The 21521-nt window shown below is 39.4% G+C and overlaps 3 protein-coding genes across 7 annotated transcripts; all 3 read left to right on the top strand.

Moving 5' to 3' along the window:
- Positions 1-1621: 1621 nt before the first annotated feature.
- Positions 1622-7238, top strand: LOC131022033 (probable tRNA N6-adenosine threonylcarbamoyltransferase, mitochondrial). 5 transcript variants are annotated; one of them, XM_057951397.1, is made up of 13 exons: positions 1622-2039; positions 2205-2249; positions 4196-4270; positions 4699-4795; positions 5026-5116; positions 5403-5452; positions 5659-5849; positions 5943-6028; positions 6103-6178; positions 6302-6385; positions 6465-6579; positions 6686-6774; positions 6957-7238. In XM_057951397.1, exons 1-13 carry the CDS (start codon positions 1779-1781, stop codon positions 7086-7088), a joined length of 1392 nt encoding a protein of 463 aa, XP_057807380.1. In that variant the 5' UTR covers positions 1622-1778; the 3' UTR covers positions 7089-7238. The 5 variants fall into 5 exon arrangements, with proteins under 5 accessions (XP_057807380.1, XP_057807377.1, XP_057807378.1 ...); XM_057951394.1 differs by having other exon boundaries at positions 1695-2039; positions 4522-4795; positions 5408-5452; positions 5642-5849; XM_057951395.1 differs by having other exon boundaries at positions 1698-2039; positions 4522-4795.
- Positions 7239-7935: 697 nt separating this feature from the next.
- Positions 7936-10711, top strand: LOC131022035 (DNA repair protein RAD51 homolog 3). Its single transcript, XM_057951399.1, has 9 exons — positions 7936-8100; positions 8197-8298; positions 8780-8902; positions 9001-9034; positions 9130-9200; positions 9291-9517; positions 9592-9723; positions 9847-9913; positions 10092-10711. Exons 1-9 carry the CDS (start codon positions 7989-7991, stop codon positions 10265-10267), a joined length of 1044 nt encoding a protein of 347 aa, XP_057807382.1. The 5' UTR covers positions 7936-7988; the 3' UTR covers positions 10268-10711.
- A 7054-nt stretch (positions 10712-17765) lies between these two features.
- Positions 17766-21521, top strand: LOC131022036 (transketolase, chloroplastic). The gene is made up of 7 exons (XM_057951400.1): positions 17766-18547; positions 18918-19008; positions 19089-19194; positions 19287-19569; positions 19709-19857; positions 19942-20095; positions 20291-21521. Exons 1-7 carry the CDS (start codon positions 18056-18058, stop codon positions 21248-21250), a joined length of 2235 nt encoding a protein of 744 aa, XP_057807383.1. The 5' UTR covers positions 17766-18055; the 3' UTR covers positions 21251-21521.

Consider the following 21521-nt stretch of genomic DNA (forward strand, 5'->3'; position numbering starts at 1 on the left):
TTAAATTCGTGCACCTTCCTTAAGACACAAATTGATGGACGGAGGAAAAACTAACTAATTGTATAATAAATAAATTATTTTTATTATTAACGTAATTATTGTGGTCATTCCATTTCATATTGTTTATTCATTATCTATAAATACTAATCATAGAATTTTTATACTCCCTCCGTCCCAATAATCTTGTCCCACTTTCCTTTTTGGGTTGTCCCAATAATCTTGTCCCATTTCCTTTTTTGGTAAATAATTAAAAAATGTTTAGCATTCTATCTCTCTCCTAATTAACACACTCACATCTCTTTCATAGCTCTCTCTCTCTAAACCCCTCTCTCCTACCCACCCTCTGGACTCTCTCTCTTTGCCTGAAACTCACGGCCGCCGCCTCTCCTCCATCCTCACGGCCGCCGCCTCAACACCACGGCCGACGCTTCTGTTCTATCTTCTCTATCTCTCTCTGACACTCACGGACATGGCCCACGTCGTGCCGTCGCGCCGTCGTCACCCCTCATGCTTCATCTTCTCCATCGCGCCACTGTGCCCAGATCTAAGCCGAGGAAGGGGAGATCTGTAAAACCGCTGTGGTGAAAAGTCCATGAGAGGTCGACGGAACCCTAATCGGCACCGTAGAGGAGCCTCAATGCACCTGCCGCCCTCCCACCTGAATCTGAGTGCCACATCCGGCGCTCTCCCACCTCCACCCTTTCGAGCTCCTTCGCCCTCTCGCCTCCACCCATGCGCCGCCTTCACCCTTCTCCCACCTCGACGGCCAGCGCGCCATGTTCTCCCTTTCACGCGCCGCCGTGTCGCCGCCTTTCCTGCTTCATCTTCTTCGGCTGAACGGCCGGAGCCACCTGTAGGAATGAGGGTTAGCAATTTGGGGGTTGGGGTTTACAGAAATGGTGTGTTTCTTTAATTTCTTGAATTTCTATAAACACTTCTTCAATTTAGGGGAAATGATGTGTGTTAAATTTATCTGTTGGTTGTTGGGATGATGGTGTGTAAGGGAAGGAGGCGCCGGCGCCGGCTTGCCGGAGTTGAGAGCGGCAGCATAATTTTGAAGAATTAGTTATTGCTTTGTTAACCATACTTAAATCAATTAATAATATAATTAAACATGTGGGTCATACAACTTAACCTCTAATACAACTCTCCTTAATCTCCGTGCCCAAAAGAAAGGGGACAAGCTTATTGGGACGGAGGGAGTATTTCATTTCATTTTATTCTCACCATCATTCTATTTCTAAATTCGTTCCAATCCTATTTAATTCTATTCCTGCATACCAATCATATCACCTTATGTAATAATCCACCTTATATAATCGTGAAATTTGATGAAACATTGGCTATTCTCAAATAGGAATATACTCCCTCCGTCTTAGGCCAATATGCTCATTTCTTTTTGACACGGAGATTAAGAAATTCAATTTTTGATAGCTAAATGATGTGTGGTCCACCAAAAATTAACTTTTTAAGAGTAGTCCCTTATGAAAAAACTAAATAGTACTCTCTTATTGTTACTTAGTAAAGCTTTAAACATTTTTATATTAAAATTGAGCCTATTAGAGTGGGACAACCTAAAATGAAAAACGAGTCTATTGAAGTGGGGACTGATGGAGTGGTACTTTAATCTTTTTATAATTGCTAATCACACCCCACACACCAAAACTAAAAATTTGCACTTTCAATTTCACCCCAATTCTGCACTAAAATATTAAATTTACATCATCTCTCGCGATTAAAAAATCCCGTGGCTCTTTCGAACTCACTCTGCATCTCACATGGCGTCCTTGACGTCCAATTTAACCTCCATAACTTCCCGCCTAACCCTTCTCCGCAAGCCCTCAATCCACTATTCCACCACAACTCTCCAAAAATTGCAATTTCGCCTCAAATTGAGCAGACCCGCAGCTCCCTTTCCCCATCACACAATCCATTATTCATCTTGCCCGAAGGCGCGAACCGTAAAAGCGTCAAGCCAAGATGAGGAATTGGTTGTTCTTGGTATTGAAACTAGCTGCGACGACACTGCGGCTGCAGTAGTAAGTGCTGCGTGTGCCTTTTGTGTGCGACTGCGTTTTTCTTTTTTCCTTTTCGGGGATTGTTTTTTGTGGAGTAAACGACCAAAAGCTTTGTGGGTCTTGCTTATCTTTCGAAATGAATAATAAAAATCGTTTCTTTTTTTTATAATGTCGGCGTGATGGTAGGTACGGAGCAATGGCGAAATCCTTAGTCAAGTTGTGTCTTCACAGGTATGTATAAATGAATGTCTTTGCGTGTGGAAAGGTTTCTAGCATGCGTGGTTCCTTGAAATATTTAATCTAATTATTTCTTCTTCTTTTTTTGTGTTGCTATTGATTTGTGGGAACCACGGTGCTCCTTGGTCTATTTGGTTGTATTATTTTGGTAGCTGCTGGCGTGGAGTTCCTTTTCCCTTTATTGCATATATTTTAACATAGTATGTCTTGCATGATGACTATGTCTTTATTAGAGGCACTGAAATATTGATGGTTTTCTTTCTTATTCGTGATTTTGGAGATTGAATACTCTGTTGCTAATGATACTCGATGCGAAGCTTGTTTTGAAGTGATGCGTATAGTGGACATATTCATGTCATGTTGGTGTTGGTAGATGTTGTCCATGTCCTTTAAGTGCTCCTCGGTTCAGTTCGTCTCTTTACTGATGTAACGTGTTTGTTGCTACCCCAACTATCCAACATTATCATGATAATGAACTCATGTCATCACTGTTGGTCTGGTCCTTCATGAAAGTAGAAGATGTTTCTGGAAAAAATTTAAGGGAAAAAGGAAGTAAGGTTAGAGAAAAAGTAAGAAAGGATTAGCTACAGGATTTTGATCATATTGACTTAATTATAAGCTCAATGCATCATTTCTCATAGAGGGATATTTGATCTAGTGTTGTCGGGATCTCGTGCGAGTGTTCAATGTGCCTCCGGTTTTAACTAGACTCATTGTACTGTTCAATGTCTGAGGATAAGTGGTTTAAACTTCGACTCTAAAAGAGTCAACTAATTGAGATAGAATCCAACAGGCACATTCGTAGGTTAGGTTCTATAATTCTCATGCTCAGAGACAAGTAGGTTACCTTAATAGACTGAATGGAGAAAGGTAATAGCTAAAAGGTATCATAGCATGAAAGTAGGAGCAGACTAATTTAGTATTACCTAAGTTGGGGGAGGAGGCGCTTCCACATGTCTCTTGATTCAAGACCAGCTAATGGTTGAAGACTGCTCAAATCAATTGTTAATAATTTGAGCGTTCTCAACTAAGGACTTTTGCCAATCATTTGGTTGGAATTGTGACACATGTCAATGAACGAACGGTTTTAAACTGCTGCTTAACCAACTGAAGTAGCATTGACTTAGAGTCATGGAGTAGAAAGATAACTTAGCAACTCCATGGTCTTACGACAAATTGTAGTTGGATTAATATATTGTGGAAAGAGTAAACGAAGTCTTGCCCATTTACACGCACTGACATCTGCAGAAACACCTGGACATCAGGAATCGGGATAGACACCTGAGAGAGTGATCTAAATCCTTTAGTGCTAACAGATTGATCCTTTATTTCTTATTCATGATAAATGGACTAAGAGGGTCTACTAATAGTCTAATACCCATGAAGTGGTTAAATCAGTGTTAGGATGGCCTGACAAGAAGACGAGGATCATATGAAGCATGCGGGAGCCGGGATTTTAAAGGTGTTATTATTGATTCGATTCGCTATACCTTGGATGAGAAGTTTGCAACACAAAGTTTCTTCTCCATATGCATTGTCACCATAGATGGTTCAACTGTTCAAGTCAGCTGCTAGATAGGTTCTAGTAATTCTTACTCATGAGCCTTTTAGCAGCGTATCGACCTACTCGCATTCTCTTCATTCAAAAGGGACAGCATGGTTGTTCAGACAATTGTATTTGCTTTTCGTAGAGAGAGGTAGCCTGGGATCTCTCTCTAAACGAGAGAAGGTTTGAAATTTATCTTTGGTCAGAATCTTTATGACCTGGTACACTTTATCTAGTTTTAACTTATTCATCTGGTAATTAGAGTAAACAATTGTGTTATACACTTATACTTCCTTTTGATTTTTTCTCTTGTTTTGTACTATGCACATAGAATAATGCACAAAATCCATCTCAAGTATTGACATTTTGCTTATTTTATCATCACTACATCAAGGCAGATCTGCTTGTTCGTTATGGAGGAGTTGCTCCTAAGATGGCAGAAGAAGCACATTCACTGGTGATTGATCAGGTACTGACCTGCTGTCTTTGTATAACTGTTCTATTTGTACATTGTTTTCAGCATGTTTTTCGTTTCTCTTTTCTTCTTAATATGTGATGTTTCTGTAATAAGTGTTACCTTTCTCATTATTTGATCATGGTGATCTACAATTGTTGTTGTTCTTATATTTTAAAACTAATGGTTAGTTTCTGATTATGCGATTCTAGTAGTGAACCTTTTTAAACTTAAAATGTATCCCTTACTAGTGTAGAGTTCTTCAGGTGAAAGTGAGATCAGACCATTCACATATGAATGACTTGTACACATCAAGTACACACGCAGTAGATATTTCAAGGGGGAGGCTCTTCTCCTTTTACCCATGCTGTGTGTATGTGTGTGTGTGTGTGTGTGTGTGTGTGTTATATACGCTTTACATATTTGGTGCTCTTTCTTCGCAGGTAGTGCAGGAGGCTCTTGATAAAGCAAAATTAACTGAGGAAGATCTTTCTGCAGTTGCCGTTACGATTGGTCCTGGTTTAAGCCTTTGTCTGCGTGGTAATTTGTTAAGATTTCTTTTACCTTCATCTTTCTTTCTTCCGTATATCCTCCCTCTCACTCATCTTAGTCTTATACCTGGATCGTCTTTTTTCTTGTTTTTTGCATCAAGTTCTAATCTTGATTTGATAATCAGAATCTCAGACCACAAGAGTTTGGTAAAGTTATTGAATAGACATAAAGAACAATGTTGAGAAAGGCTCTTACAATCTGTTATAATATTTTGACAGTTGGTGTTAGGAAAGCTCGGAAACTTGCTGGGGCGTATACTCTACCCATTATTGGCGTCCATCACATGGAAGCCCATGCCTTGGTAGCAAGGTAATGTCGAGATTCCGTGAAAGATGTTGACATTTAAACAAGCATGCTGAATATATAACCTATTTGATTATATGAACTTTTACATATTAACGTCGCAATTCATTATCTATGTTCTTCACTGGCAAAGGACAACCCTATATCTTTAATTGGATGTAGTAAAACATTCTAGTTCGTCTCAATTTGGAAAGATAATCTAGAAAGGAAATGTAAAATATATAACTTAATATCATGTAACAGGTTACCGGCTTATGACATATTGAAGACATGACATTTTGTTTTCATCTAGGTTAGTGCAAAGCGAGTTACAGTTCCCTTTCATGGCCTTCCTCATCTCAGGTATGATCATAACTGCAGTAAAAGTTTTTTTTCACTTAAATTTTGCACAATTTACTAAGCATTCATAATCTCAAGTAAGAGACATACAAAGATTACTGGTCTCATACGTTAGTTATGATCCTTCAGGCATCTAATTGCATAAGTATTGTCTCTGTTTTTCGGAGTAATACTTTATCTTTATATTTACAGTCTACGTGTTCACTTAGGCGGCCATAATCTTCTTGTTCTTGCCCGTGATCTTGGCCATTACATACAACTTGGGACCACGATAGATGATGCGATTGGGGAGGCATACGATAAGACAGCCAAATGGCTTGGTCTTGATATGAGGAAGAGTGGAGGCCCTGCTGTAGAGGAGCTAGCTCGAGAGGGTGATGAAAATTCTATTAAATTCAAGGCTAGCTATCCTCCAAACCTCAATCGGATTCTTACCACTCCAAATCAATATAAGCCTTTCCGGCTGCAATATTAATATTTTGATTTTTCGTAGGTGCCCATGAAACAGCACAAAGACTGCAATTTCTCATATGCAGGTCTGAAGACTCAAGTCAGGATGGCAATTGAATCCAAAAACATGTAATTTTTTTCAACCATTAGTTTTATATATGTTGGCCTTCTCGATAGCTAAACATTTTTTGTCGATGGTGCAGTGATGCTGCAGTACATGTTGCTTCAGCTAGTGAGGAAGACAGAAAGGCTCGGGCTGATATTGCAGCCTCGTTTCAGGTGATATACTCCGAGAGTTCTCTCCTTTGTTTCCTTCCTTCTTTCTCGTGTATTCTGCTGGTAAAACCTGCAAAATGTGATATAAACTTTTCTCTTAAACTTCACAAATATGTGTGATTGCAGCGCGTTGCAGTGTTGCATTTAGAAGAAAAGTGCGAACGAGCAATTGAATGGGCATTAGAGATGGAGCCGTCTATGAAGCATTTGGTCAGTGAAATACAGCAATACTCGTCTTACTTCCACCACGCCTGCTTATTTCTCGTCCATGCCACATGTCCTTGTACAGGTAGTCTCGGGAGGCGTTGCATCCAACCAGTATGTCAGGTCTCGCCTCATTAAGATCGTCGAAAAGAAAGGCCTGCAACTTGTCTGCCCTCCTCCCAGTCTCTGTACTGACAACGGTAGTCTAATCTTCCCGGAGCCTTGGCGTTCCATGCCACCATGCCTCGTTTTTCGCTCACATAAATCTGAAAACAGTTTGTATTCGTTCCCTTGTGTCTGTGATAGGCGTAATGATCGCTTGGGCCGGCATCGAGCATTTCCGCATGGGAAGATACGATCCTCCGCCACCTGCATGTGAACCGGAGGATGCCGTGGTTCGTCTCTTTCGCTCTGCCCATAGCACGATACGACACATGAACTTTACTTGTCCTGCACTTATGACATGTGAATTGTGATATCATTGCAAGATAAGTAAAGTTGATGTGTTTTTAGAAATCATATGAAAAAACAGCTAAAAAATATTTTGATGTTTGATCATCATGTTATATATCATCAGCTTGATCTACGGCCAAGGTGGCCATTGGGGGAGGAATTAGCTCAAGGAAGAAGTGAAGCTCGCTCAATCAAAACAGCTCGGATTCATCCCTCTCTCACCTCTCTCATTCAAGCATCTATGAACAACCCTTGAATGTGTTGCATGGATTGATTTTTTTTTTTTTTTTTTTTCATAAAGTTAGTTTAGTATAGATGAAAATTTGAGGCACACTGTGATGAGGATAATAGATCATGTGTGTTTCCCATTTAATTTGGTCTATATTTTATATTGGATGTTCCTTTTTGACCTGATTTGTATTCTTTTTTGGTGTCTTATTTAACTTGTTATGTTTCCTCTTTAATTAATTATTTCATACTCTCACCGTCGATGAAATAAATTCTCATTTGCCCTTGAACTTTTGTCCATGAAATAAACTCTTATTCTGTTTTTTGGACAATTATACCCTCACTTATTTCCTATATTTACTACCTTTATCACTATTGGACTCACCTCTCAACACCTTTGTCACTTTTGTCAACTATCATTTTATTTAACTCAGAACATCATTATCAGCTTTCTTAGTTTTCGCATCAAATAGCTCTAAACACCTTTATCACTTTTGTCAAACTATCATTTTATTTAACTCATAACATTTTTATTAACTTTTTTAATTTTCGTGTCGAATATCAATTAGGAGTTTACACATCTTTAATCTTGTTAAAAAGAAATTAACCAAGTACGTGAAAAAAGGAAACATATTGAGTTTTATATATTCATTTTATACTACTTTGGCAGGATTGGGAATTCTTATATTGGATATACTACTAATTTCGACGATTATGAATATGTGCAACAATTTATGATATAATACAATATAATTTAATTTTAATTATTTTTTTATTATTTTCTAAGGACTCCAAGCTTGTGCAGTTAATTGCAATTCGATTATTGGGCCCGAATTTCTCGGGCCTTACCCTATTATTAAAGCCCGTATACAGTTGATCGCTCAAATTGGGCAAAGCGAAGCGCGCGAAACCGAAACCGAAACCGAAAATGGAAGTATCGAGTCTGCCAATTTCTGCGTCGCACCGAGGAAAGTTGATATCGGCCGGCTACACTTCTCTCTCTTCTCTTTCCTCTCTCTCTCCTTCCCGTTTAGCCCGAGGTTTCGCGATTCTCTATGTTAATTTTCACTAGAATTTCCGTTTTCAACGATGTTTTATTTCAACTGTTTATAGGCTCATTTTTATACGCTGAGCAGATTTGAAGATTTCGGAAAATGAGGCGGTGGAGATTTTGAAAATAGCATCCAGAAGGAGTGGGCTACACAAAATTGAGAGCGGAAGTCGTGCTATTGTGAATGGTAAAATTAATTTCCAGTTGTTCGTTGGAATTAACCGGTTGAAGCTGATTTGAATTTCGGAGTGTTTATTGGCTTGATTTATTTTGTTTCCATGAATTATTTAGCTTTTCTTTGAGTGGTAGTGGAAGATTCGTTGTCGTGTTCGGCTGATTCAATGCTGATATGTTTACTTTTTTGCATATGATCATTTGTGAGTAATCTATTATTTGTTTGTACTCAATTTCAGTTCATTCATATAACTCTTGTGAAATAATGATTTGTGAAATAATGAGAACAATTTTCCTTTTGGATTTCTCTTTCTGTTTTCTTGTTCTGGTGTAGCATAAATAACTGCTTAAGAGTTGAAAAATGGTTATATTCCAATCACGAGCTTTGAAATGCAGAATGTTGTATTCCATTTTCCTTCTTTACTCCATAAGAAATCAGTGCTTTTGCAGTTGAAAAAGCCTTTTATATAAATTTTCACATTGATTCTGTGTAGGAGCACAGACGGCATGGGATATGCTGCATGAGGAGGAATCTTCCATATGCATCACCACATCTTGCTCAAATTTGGATGGAATCTTAGGTGGAGGAATACATTGTAAAGAAGTTACCGAGATTGGTCAGTCAGTCAACAGTTCTTGCACCCGTTAAAGTTACATATTGAGTATTTTCCCCCTCATTTTTCTGTTGCTATAACCATGGTCTTGACTTTATCAGGTGGAATGCCAGGCATTGGTAAAACCCAACTTGGGTGAGGATAATTATACCCATCTACTACTTTAGTTCTTTGTTCAAGCTGTGAATTCATTACTTTATCTTCATGCAATGTGTAATGGATAAATGTAGTATTCAGCTTGCAGTGAATGCCCAAATCCCAGCTGATTATGGTGGCCTTGGAGGGAAAGCAGTGTATATTGGTACGTGTATGCAGAATATGCTGACTGCTCTCAATATATTACTATTGTTATCTCCTGAGTGTTGAGCTTTTAGTGTTGACTTGTTTTCAGATACTGAAGGCAGTTTCATAGTGGAACGTGTTCTACAAATTGCGGAGGCATGTGCTCAGGACATGCTAGAATACAACAGCTTGCTGCGGAGGGATTCTCAAGCCTGTGGAGTGGATAAACAGCCGAAGTCTTTTCTTGATAATATATTCTACTTCCGTGTGTGCAGTTACACAGAGCAGATTGCTGTGATTAATGACTTGGTGAAGTTGATCTCTGAGCATAAAGATGTAGGTGTAAGAAATTGAATGGCTCATAATCAGGAGGTGCATGGGTTTTATAGCTTTTAAGTCTCGTTTGACAGGTTAAGATTGTCGTTATTGACAGCATCACTTTCCACTTCCGTCAAGATTTTGCGGATATGGCACTCAGGACTCGACTACTTAGTGGGATGTCACTAAAACTGATGAAACTTGCAAAGAATTTCAATTTAGCTGTAAGGACATCTGGAATTTGACTTCGTACAAGAACCTTTACTTTTCTGCTGTGTAGTTGTTATCAATGCAAAGACCCCATAAGAATATAACTCATTCTTAGCTTATGCCACATGATTCTGCAGGTTGTAGTATTAAATCAAGTAACCAGCAAGTTTGTGGAAGGCTCATTTCAGTTAACTCTTGCTCTTGGTAAAATCCATAAATTTACATTGTTATCTTCCTCACACTTCTCCTTCTCCTTACTTTATCTTCTTCATTGTGTGTGACTTTCTCTTTTAAGATATGGGTGGTTTAGGAGGTAGGATTAGAACTCAAAACTACATGTATGCTATCTTCTAAGTTCTAACCCATAAACCCCGGTCCACAGGTGACAGCTGGGCACATGCTGCTACAAACCGGATCATACTATACTGGGATGGCAACGAGAGGTATGCATATATTGATAAATCACCCTCTTTACCATCAGCTTCAGCTCCTTACGCTGTGACCGGAAGAGGTATCCGGAACTCAACTTCAAACTGTAAAAGAGCTAAACTGATGTAGCTTTTGGTAATCAAGAAGCAGCATGCTAAGCTAAGCATCATCAAACTTCCCATTTTTCGTGTGCTTTGTGATGGTAACGCCTAAGTCCATCCTCGTTACTTGCTTGTGGTAGTCTAGGTTTGTGTTTCATAGGAGATTAAACTGGTTTAGTCACAGAGATGTTGGATCTAGGTTTTTGCTCACAAAGTTTAGGTTCTTCTTTTCTTGTTGGGATATCTGTCGTCGCTGTCATAAGCACGCACTTGATGTCGACCTAGACGTGTTGGTGGAAGTCGAACCCTTACCTCCCAGTCTAGTCTTGGTATACAGAAGTTACCAACTGTGTAATAAAACTCAACTGGCAACAGATTCAGATTTGTTGGCTGTCCAATTTTTTTGAAAAAATGGCTTTTTGACCAGCCATTAATTTAAGCAAAGGAAAAGAAAAAATTGCTTCTAGTGGTATACTCAAATTGCTGCTGCTCTTCGAGGTTAGGGTGCACCTACCACTGATTAGAACGGTTATTCATTTACATAATTTGCTGATTGATGAATAAACAAATGAATAAAACATGACAAAGAAAATTTGATCACCTACCCTTCTTTTATGATCATCTGCCCTGCCCTCAATTATGAAGTGTGTTAGATTTTATAGAGTTGCGTTTAATAAAATATGATATTCTGTATATCATGTAATTGTACATTATTGCACATATATTGATGTGCTTGAGTTAAATAATGATTAATGTATATACAATATCCGATCAATGCTACAGATTTTTGACTAAACACTTTTCTTTTTTGAACTTAGACTTGACTTTCTCTATTCAGCCATCACTATTTTGATCTTAAAAAGAAATAAAAAAGTGAAAACCAATAGTTTGCAAGACCTGTCTACCTCTCTGTTTAAAAAAATTTATCTTATGTCAAAATTCACTCACACGCACACGGAGAGAGAGAGAGAGAGAGAGAGAGAGAGAGAGAGTAATGACTAATAAGCCCAAGAGGCCACAAACAGCCAAGGAGCCGACGTTACCCCTTTCTCTCTCCAAAAGTTCACCAAACAATAACCCCAACCTTAAAGCTCAATTTAAACTATTTATGATAAAATAAGATTTTATTTTCTCTAAGAGTGCGTTTATTTTTATTAAAATTTATGTCACTTTCTCGTATGATTATTTTTTCAGGACAGAGGGAGTGATATTTTTTCATTCCAAAGTATAGTTGCAATTTATCCATCGTTTGGTTCTGATGATTAAAGTGTATAATATACCTATGACAACTAATATATCGTTTAGTATAAAATACATGATCCTTTATAAATAAAAAACTCAAAAAATATCATATTGATTTATGTGATTAATGTACCACTTGATTTATGTTGTTATAGTATTCTTAATTATATATAAATTTAATTGTATCTTAATATTATTATATGTGAAAAAGATCAGTGTCACACTATGATAAAGTGTGAGTTACCAATGATCAAGTACTCGTAATAACTACACACACAACAACAAATATGCAGAAAGCAAGCATACACAATTCAACATAAATACACCTACATTTGAGGAGTCGCATCCAGGAGTCCAATACGTATATTGTGCTCAACACACTGTATTATACTATTGCATTTAGAGCACTCCCAACAGATCACCTAAATGCATCACTAATTCTAAATTTAAGCTAAAATAATTGAAAATGAGATAAAAAAAAAATGCATCCAACAGATTCCCTAAATTGGATGGGGCCCACAAAAAATTTTACACCTACCTAAATTCAATCTTAAATTTACACCCACCCTAAATTTATTTTAAGCTTATAATTAGTAGGGCCCATACATAATTATTGTTTTTATGTAGAAAATAAGAGATCTGATGTATGCATTTATAAAATCGAGATCCTAAAATTAAATAGGAAAATTTTAGGGAGGAATATAGAAGCATAATTTTGGGATTTCTGCTGGGAGTGCTCTTAACGAATTATACTAGAGTAGATTTACATATACTAGATAGTATAACATATAAAATTATTGCTATGAATCCCAATATGGATAAAGATGAGGGAAATCTTTTTATAGCCCCTTTTTTATGAAACATAAGTTATATAGCCCCTCCTTATGAAACATAAGTTAAACAACCATTTTTTGCTGAAAGTACTATTATACCCTTATTTATTTTTTATTTTTTTCTCACAAAATAGACAAACAATTACAATCCTCTCTCTCTCAATTTGAATTTCACGTTTTTCATCTTCAAAGAAAAAGAAAAAGGGGCGGCGACTGTGAGCATCTTCACCACCCGTCGTCGCCGCCGCCGCCGTCGCCGTCGCGCGCTGCAATTTCAAGCACGCTGCGATTTCCAGCCGTCGCACCACTTGCTTGAACGTCACAGCCCCGCCCCCGTCGTGCGACCTGTCCACCGCCACCAAAGTCCACCCAGTCGCCATCAAAGCCCAAGGCTATGACGCTCGCCGCCAAAGCCCGCCGTCGTGCGAACTAGGGCTCAAAGGCTTACCTCTGCGAACTAGGGCTCAAAGCCCTGCCGTTGTCGTCCAACCTGTCCAAGCCCTCAGCGCCGCTCCCACCCCTGTTGCCGTCGGCCCCAACCCCACGCCGCTTCTGTCAAATTTCAAGTCATATTTCGTTCACTCCGATTTGTACACGATCGAGTACACGATCGAGTACTCGATCGAGTACACGATCGAGTACTCGATCGAGTACTCGCGAGAATATTGTTCTCTTATCTTTTTTTTGTTGCTAAATATGTATTTTGTAATATATAGGTCATTGCAATTTTCAACGTTGGATGTCATTGGATAACTATACGCATTTTTTTATGATTGGATGATAATTTTTTTGTTATCACATTTGATGATTCAATTATATTTCGCACAAGCATATAATTAGTTAATAATTACATGTACTATAATTGTATAATTAATTAATAATTACATATTTTATAATGACAATACTTACAAAAATAAACAATCTTCAAATTTAGTGGAAAACAAACATAGAAAATGTTTTATAATCACAATCGAGTAATAAAAAACAATAATATTTTTTGCAATTATTTAGATCATAAGTGATATTACATGATAACTTAGGCTACTTCACTACTCGATGGAGTACTCCATGGAGTACTCCACCGAGTACACCATCGAGAAGTTGGCAAAGGGTTTAAACTTAGGATATATGTCACGTGTTCATCGATTATCACACCCCATGTTATATAATATCCAAATACACTCCCGTCGACGTTATAAACAAGGAATGTGGGTTGAAATCACAATAATTGATAAAAAAAAATCACCATCGTTCTTCACTACTCGGTCGAGTACTCGATGGTGAACGCCATCGAGTACTCCATCGAGTAGTGAAGAACGATCTTCAATTTTGCTATTTCTCTCGTGAATTTTAATGATACGAAGCGTTCCCTCGCTCTTAACTAATGCGTTTATGCTGAATATGGTGAAAAATATAAGTATTAAGTGTATTTTACTATGACACTAGAGTAAATGATTGAAGTGTAGAATACCTACTTCATAAGACATAGTGTGGACTTTTATGTTCAAACTTAGGATATATGCCACGTGTTCATCGATTATCACACCCCATGTTATATAATATCCAAATACACTCCCGTCGACGTTATAAACAAGGAATGTGGGTTGAAATCACAATAATTGATAAAAAAATCACCATCGTTCTTCACTACTCGGTCGAGTACTCGATGGTGAACGCCATCGAGTACTCCATCGAGTAGTGAAGAATGATCTTCAATTTTGCTATTTCTCTCGTGAATTTTAATGATACGAAGCGTTCTCTCGCTCTTAACTAATGCGTTTATGCTGAATATGGTGAAAAATATAAGTATTAAGTGTATTTACTATGACACTAGAGTAAATGATTGAAGTGTAGAATATCTACTTCATAAGACATAGTGTGGACTTTTATGTTCAAACTTAGGATATATGCCACGTGTTCATCGATTATCACACCCCATGTTATATAATATCCAAATACACTCCCGTCGACGTTATAAACAAGGAATGTGGGTTGAAATCACAATAATTGATAAAAAAATCACCATCGTTCTTCACTACTCGGTCGAGTACTCGATGGTGAACGCCATCGAGTACTCCATCGAGTAGTGAAGAACGATCTTCAATTTTGCTATTTCTCTCGTGAATTTTAATGATACGAAGCGTTCCCTCGCTCTTAACTAATGCGTTTATGCTGAATATGGTGAAAAATATAAGTATTAAGTGTATTTACTATGACACTAGAGTAAATGATTGAAGTGTAGAATATCTACTTCATAAGACATAGTGTGGACTTTTATGTTCAAACTTAGGATATATGCCACGTGTTCATCGATTATCACACCCCATGTTATATAATATCCAAATACACTCCCGTTGACGTTATAAACAAGGAATGTGGGTTGAAATCACAATAATTGATAAAAAAATCACCATCGTTCTTCACTCTCGGTCGAGTACTCGATGGTGAACGCCATCGAGTACTCCATCGAGTAGTGAAGAACGATCTTCAATTTTGCTATTTCTCTCGTGAATTTTAATGATACGAAGTGTTCCCTCGCTCTTAACTAATGCGTTTATGCTGAATATGGTGAAAAATATAAGTATTAAGTGTATTTTACTATGGCACTAGAGTAAATGATTGAAGTGTAGAATATCTACTTCATAAGACATAGTGTGGACTTTTATGTTCAAACTTAGGATATATGCCACGTGTTCATCGATTATCACACCCCATGTTATATAATATCCAAATACACTCCCGTCGACGTTATAAACAAGGAATGTGGGTTGAAATCACAATAATTGATAAAAAAAATCACCATCGTTCTTCACTACTCGGTCGAGTACTCGATGGTGAACGCCATCGAGTACTCCATCGAGTAGTGAAGAACGATCTTCAATTTTGCTATTTCTCTCGTGAATTTTAATGATACGAAGCATTCCCTCGCTCTTAACTAATGCGTTTATGCTGAATATGGTGAAAAATATAAGTATTAAGTGTATTTTACTATGGCACTAGAGTAAATGATTGAAGTGTAGAATACCTACTTCATAAGACATAGTGTGGACTTTTATGTTCAAACTTAGGATATATGCCACGTGTTCATCGATTATCACACCCCATGTTATATAATATCCAAATACACTCCCGTCGACGTTATAAACAAGGAATGTGGGTTGAAATCACAATAATTGATAAAAAAATCACCATCGTTCTTCACTACTCGGTCGAGTACTCGATGGTGAACGCCATCGAGTACTCCATCGAGTAGTGAAGAACGATCTTCAATTTTGCTATTTCTCTCGTGAATTTTAATGATACGAAGCGTTCCCTCGCTCTTAACTAATGCGTTTATGCTGAATATGGTGAAAAATATAAGTATTAAGTGTATTTACTATGACACTAGAGTAAATGATTGAAGTGTAGAATATCTACTTCATAAGACATAGTGTGGACTTTTATATTCAAACTTAGGATATATGCCACGTGTTCATCGATTATCACACCCCATGTTATATAATATCCAAATACACTCCCGTCGACGTTATAAACAAGGAATGTGGGTTGAAATCACAATAATTGATAAAAAAATCACCATCGTTCTTCACTACTCGGTCGAGTACTCGATGGTGAACGCCATCGAGTACTCCATCGAGTAGTGAAGAACGATCTTCAATTTTGCTATTTCTCTCGTGAATTTTAATGATACGAAGCGTTCCCTCGCTCTTAACTAATGCGTTTATGCTGAATATGGTGAAAATATAAGTATTAAGTGTATTTACTATGACACTAGAGTAAATGATTGAAGTGTAGAATATCTACTTCATAAGACATAGTGTGGACTTTTATGTTCAAACTTAGGATATATGCCACGTGTTCATCGATTATCACACCCCATGTTATATAATATCCAAATACACTCCCGTCGACGTTATAAACAAGGAATGTGGGTTGAAATCACAATAATTGATAAAAAAAATCACCATCGTTCTTCACTACTCGGTCGAGTACTCGATGGTGAACGCCATCGAGTACTCCATCGAGTAGTGAAGAACGATCTTCAATTTTGCTATTTCTCTCGTGAATTTTAATGATACGAAGCGTTCCCTCGCTCTTAACTAATGCGTTTATGCTGAATATGGTGAAAAATATAAGTATTAAGTGTATTTACTATGACACTAGAGTAAATGATTGAAGTGTAGAATATCTACTTCATAAGACATAGTGTGGACTTTTATGTTCAAACTTAGGATATATGCCACGTGTTCATCGATTATCACACCCCATGTTATATAATATCCAAATACACTCCCGTTGACGTTATAAACAAGGAATGTGGGTTGAAATCACAATAATTGATAAAAAAATCACCATCGTTCTTCACTCTCGGTCGAGTACTCGATGGTGAACGCCATCGAGTAGTGAAGAACGATCTTCAATTTTGCTATTTCTCTCGTGAATTTTAATGATACGAAGCGTTCCCTCGCTCTTAACTAATGCGTTTATGCTGAATATGGTGAAAAATATAAGTATTAAGTGTATTTTACTATGGCACTAGAGTAAATGATTGAAGTGTAGAATATCTACTTCATAAGACATAGTGTGGACTTTTATGTTCAAACTTAGGATATATGCCACGTGTTCATCGATTATCACACCCCATGTTATATAATATCCAAATACACTCCCGTTGACGTTATAAACAAGGAATGTACTACTCGGTGGTGTACTCGATCGAGTTCTTCATTACTTGATGACAATTTATTTAATTTGATTTTGTGTTGTGTTATGTTTGATTGTGTTTACTTGATGGTGTCACCAATCGTTGGTGGACTGCCACTACTCGATCGAGTTCACCACTCGAGTACACGATCGAGTACTCGATGGAGTACACGATCGAGTACTCGATAGTGGAATAAATTTGACAGGAGAGAGTGAAGGGCGCGGGCGCGCGACGGGGCGGGGCTTGGCAGCGGCGACATGGCTGGACTAGGCTAGGCGGCGTGACGGCAACTGAGAGGGGCTGGGATGCTCGGCGCGACGGGGCGGCGACGCGGCGGACGGCCTGGTGCTGCTGGTGCTGCTGCACGCTGCCTGCTGCTGCTCGGCGCGACGGGGCGGCGACTGGTCGGAGCTGCGGCGGCGGCGACGCGGACAGTGGCACCGGCGACGTGGTGAACGGCTGGAACTCACCATCTTTGAGGTGAATTTAAAGTTGCAGACGTGAATTTGAAAATAAAAATGTTGATTTTCAATTGTTTTATTTATATATAAAGTTTAAATAAAAATAGAATATAAAATATGAAATAAAAGTATTGAAAAGTTAAAGGGCACTCTAGTCTTTTAAGTTATAAAGGGCTGTCTAACTTATGTACTATAAAGTGGGGCTATATAACTTATGTTTTTATGAAAAATGGCTAAAAGTGATAATTCCCACGATAAAGATCATGCTATAAACATAGGTTGTGCGGGTAAATCATTATTTGTACCGTCTAAATTCTTCTCAACGTACAAATAATAACTAACATAACACACTCACTCTCACTTAAAATAAAACTAAAAAAAAAATCACATCGATCTTATAAAAAGTAGAAAGAAATGAATAGCATACACAAATAAAAGATTTATAAATTCTTATCCGGCAACTGAATTTTTTCTTTGTGAAAAGTCCCACACACCTCATATTTCTCCTTTTATCTCCACCAATTCTCTCTCACTCATTTCGACAAACACAAAGAAAGCAGCTGTGACTGTGAGCCATGGCTTCTTCCTCCTCTCTCACTCTCTCTCAAGCCATCCTCTCCCGCTCCTCCATCCCCCGCCATGGCTCCGCCCAGCAGCTCCACCCGCCCTCCGTCTCCATTCCCTCCTTCTCCGGCCTCAAAGCCGCCTCCTCCTCCTCCGCCGCCGCCTCCCTCTCCCGCCGCCGCTCCGCCGCCGTGGTCCGCCACCCCGTGACCGCCTCCGCCGCCGTCGAGACCCTCGAGAAGACCACCGAAACCGAGCTAGTGGAGAAGTCCGTCAACACTATCCGGTTCCTGGCCATCGACGCCGTGGAGAAGGCCAATTCCGGCCACCCCGGTTTGCCCATGGGGTGCGCTCCGATGGGCCACATATTGTACGATGAGGTGATGAGGTACAACCCCAAGAATCCCTACTGGTTCAACCGCGACCGCTTCGTTCTCTCCGCCGGCCACGGCTGTATGCTGCAGTACGCGCTTCTTCACCTCGCCGGCTACGATTCCGTCAAGGTGCGATTGCTTTCTCGCCATCGCCAATTGCTTGATATTCTATCTGTTTTTTTGTAGTTGGAATTCTAGTTATTTGGTTTGAAGATATGATTTTGAGCTATGGATCTGACTTCTGAGTGTCTTGAATTGGGATAATTTCGAGTTGTTTTTTGAGGTCAACTGACTGTTATCATGATTTACTATTGTGGGTTAAAGAATCAGTTTTTAGATTGTTTATTTCACTATTTTGGAGGTTTAGTTAATGGGAGAATGCTTGTTCTTGTTCTTGCTCTCTTTTGGTGTATGAAGCTAATCATTTGAAGTGCAATGGTTATTGTGTCTGATATTTCATAAGTTTCATGAGCATTGTGTATTCTTATGCACTTTTCAGGAAGACGATTTGAAGAATTTCCGGCAATGGGAAAGCAGGACACCCGGTCATCCCGAGAACTTTGAGACACCGGGTGTTGAAGTCACCACCGGTTAGAATTTCTTCTCGTTTGGTAGCGCACGATTGAACTGTGTTCTGTGAATCTGACTGTTTTCTTCCACTTTTATGCAGGTCCACTTGGTCAAGGTATTGCCAATGCTGTCGGCCTGGCGCTTGCAGAGAAGCACTTGGCTGCGCGATACAACAAGCCAGATAGCGAGATAGTTGACCACTACACGTAATGAGCTGATTTTTCTCATCTCTTCACGTGGTCGTTTAGTCAAGGATTATATCCTCTTACTGATAGTTTTTGGATTGGATTGAACACAGATATTGTATCCTTGGTGATGGGTGTCAAATGGAGGGTATCTCGAATGAAGCCGCCTCCCTTGCTGGCCACTGGGGGCTTGGAAAGTTGATTGCTTTCTATGATGACAATCACATCTCTATTGATGGTGACACGGAGATTGCTTTCACTGAGAGCGTTGACACTCGCTTTGAGGGTCTTGGCTGGCACATAATCTGGGTGAAGAATGGTAACACCGGATATGATGAAATTCGTGCTGCCATCAAGGAAGCCAAGGCTGTGACAGACAAGCCCACTCTGATCAAGGTAAGATATTTTTCAATGGAGTGGTTGATTTTAGAAAATTCTATGTATCATATATTATATTTCTTTGTCATGTACTTCATAGTATTCTTTTATCACAAAAGAGTTGTTGATGCTAATTACCTTGTGTTTTGTCGAGCAGGTTACCACAACCATTGGCTTTGGTTCCCCCAACAAAGCCAATTCGTACAGTGTCCATGGAGCTGCATTGGGCGCCAAGGAAGTTGAGGCCACCAGACAGAATCTCGGATGGCCATTTGAGCCTTTCCACGTGCCCGAAGATGTTAAAAGGTAAGGATATCATGGCTTACTTGTCAGATTGAGGCTTACTATGTTTCTTGGCTGCTGAACGACTTTGGATACTCTTTGTGGCAGTCACTGGAGCCGACACACTCCTGAAGGGGCTGCTTTGGAAGCTGAATGGAATGCCAAGTTTGCCGAATATGAGAAGAAGTACCCAGAGGAATCTGCTGAACTTAAATCTATCGTCACCGGTGCCTTCCCAGCTGGCTGGGAGAAGGCTCTTCCTGTAAGTGATTTTTGTTACCAATGTTATTGTTGTTAATTGATAATCAAATGTTACATTTCGAGTATGCGTGACTGCATCAATAGGTTGATATCGCAGTATATTATATTTTAAGTATGCTTGAGGATATCATGCTAGCAAGTTAATGTTTTTGCTTCCTCGAATATATTTCTGATGTTTAGATTCTGCTTGTTTCAGACATATACACCTGAGAGCCCAGGTGATGCCACAAGAAATCTGTCTCAGGCAAATCTGAATGCTCTTGCAAAGGTTCTCCCCGGTCTGATTGGTGGCAGTGCTGATCTTGCCTCGTCCAACATGACGCTTCTGAAAATGTTCGGAGACTTCCAGAAGAACACACCAGAAGAGCGCAACGTGAGGTTTGGTGTTCGTGAACATGCTATGGGAGCCATCTGTAATGGAATTGCCCTTCACAGCCCGGGTTTCGTCCCCTACTGTGCGACCTTCTTCGTGTTCACGGATTACATGAGAGCATCCATTAGGATATCTGCCTTGTCTGAAGCTGGAGTAATCTATGTCATGACCCACGACTCCATCGGGCTGGGAGAAGATGGACCCACCCATCAGCCAATCGAGCATTTAGCAAGCTTCCGAGCGATGCCCAACATACTGATGCTCCGTCCAGCTGATGGCAACGAGACAGCAGGATGCTACAAGGTGGCCGTTGTCAACCGGAAGAGACCCTCTATTCTTGCCCTTTCTCGCCAGAAGCTTCCCCAGCTTGCGGGCACCTCCATCGAGGGAGTGGAGAAGGGAGGATACACCATCTCAGACAACTCGTCTGGCAACAAGCCTGATGTCATTCTGATTGGAACCGGTTCAGAGCTGGAAATCGCAGCCAAGGCTGCCGATGAGCTCAGAAAGGAAGGCAAGGCAGTGAGAGTCGTCTCCTTCGTTTCTTGGGAGCTATTTGACGAACAATCCGCTGAGTACAAGGAAAGCGTGCTGCCTGCCTCCGTCACTGCTAGGGTTAGCATCGAGGCCGGATCAACCTTCGGGTGGGGGAAGATCGTTGGTTCCAAAGGAAAGTCCATTGGAATTGATCGATTTGGGGCGAGTGCGCCTGCTGGGAAGATATACAAGGAGTTCGGCATCACAGCAGAAGCCGTTGTAGCCGCGGCCAAAGAGTTGATCTAAGCTTTCTTCTTTCCATTGGGATCTCTGATTTGTGGTTGATTGAAGCACATAAAAAAAAGGACTCGATTTGGAGCAGCAGAGCTGAGAATATTCCTAATAAAGAATTACACAAATCTCTTGTTTCCTTTTTTGTTCCATCAAGATTGAGCTTTTGTAGTCTAAAATGTGATCGAGAGATATATATTAGGCACAAGAATCCTCTTCAATATGTACACTCGAACATCTTCTTGATTTTGTAACTTAAATAAGTTATTGTTTGCCATTGATCAAA

The sequence above is a fragment of the Salvia miltiorrhiza genome, chromosome 4 (genome assembly GCF_028751815.1).
Source record: "Salvia miltiorrhiza cultivar Shanhuang (shh) chromosome 4, IMPLAD_Smil_shh, whole genome shotgun sequence".
Classification (NCBI taxonomy): Eukaryota; Viridiplantae; Streptophyta; class Magnoliopsida; order Lamiales; family Lamiaceae; genus Salvia; species Salvia miltiorrhiza.

Bases quoted from the DNA above. Each gene is read 5' to 3' on its own strand.
- LOC131022033 (XM_057951394.1), top strand. From the start codon at position 1,779: ATGGCGTCCTTGACGTCCAATTTAACCTCCATAACTTCCCGCCTAACC. The intron at 5,117-5,407 runs GTAATGTCGAGA...CATCTAGGTTAG, and splicing joins GCCCATGCCTTGGTAGCAAG to TGCAAAGCGAGTTACAGTTC. The intron at 5,453-5,641 runs GTATGATCATAA...TTATATTTACAG, and splicing joins CATGGCCTTCCTCATCTCAG to TCTACGTGTTCACTTAGGCG.
- LOC131022035 (XM_057951399.1), top strand. From the start codon at position 7,989: ATGGAAGTATCGAGTCTGCCAATTTCTGCGTCGCACCGAGGAAAGTTG. The intron at 9,035-9,129 runs GTGAGGATAATT...GGATAAATGTAG, and splicing joins ATTGGTAAAACCCAACTTGG to TATTCAGCTTGCAGTGAATG. The intron at 9,914-10,091 runs GTAAAATCCATA...CCCGGTCCACAG, and splicing joins TCAGTTAACTCTTGCTCTTG to GTGACAGCTGGGCACATGCT.
- LOC131022036 (XM_057951400.1), top strand. From the start codon at position 18,056: ATGGCTTCTTCCTCCTCTCTCACTCTCTCTCAAGCCATCCTCTCCCGC. The intron at 19,009-19,088 runs GTTAGAATTTCT...ACTTTTATGCAG, and splicing joins GGGTGTTGAAGTCACCACCG to GTCCACTTGGTCAAGGTATT. The intron at 20,096-20,290 runs GTAAGTGATTTT...TGCTTGTTTCAG, and splicing joins GCTGGGAGAAGGCTCTTCCT to ACATATACACCTGAGAGCCC.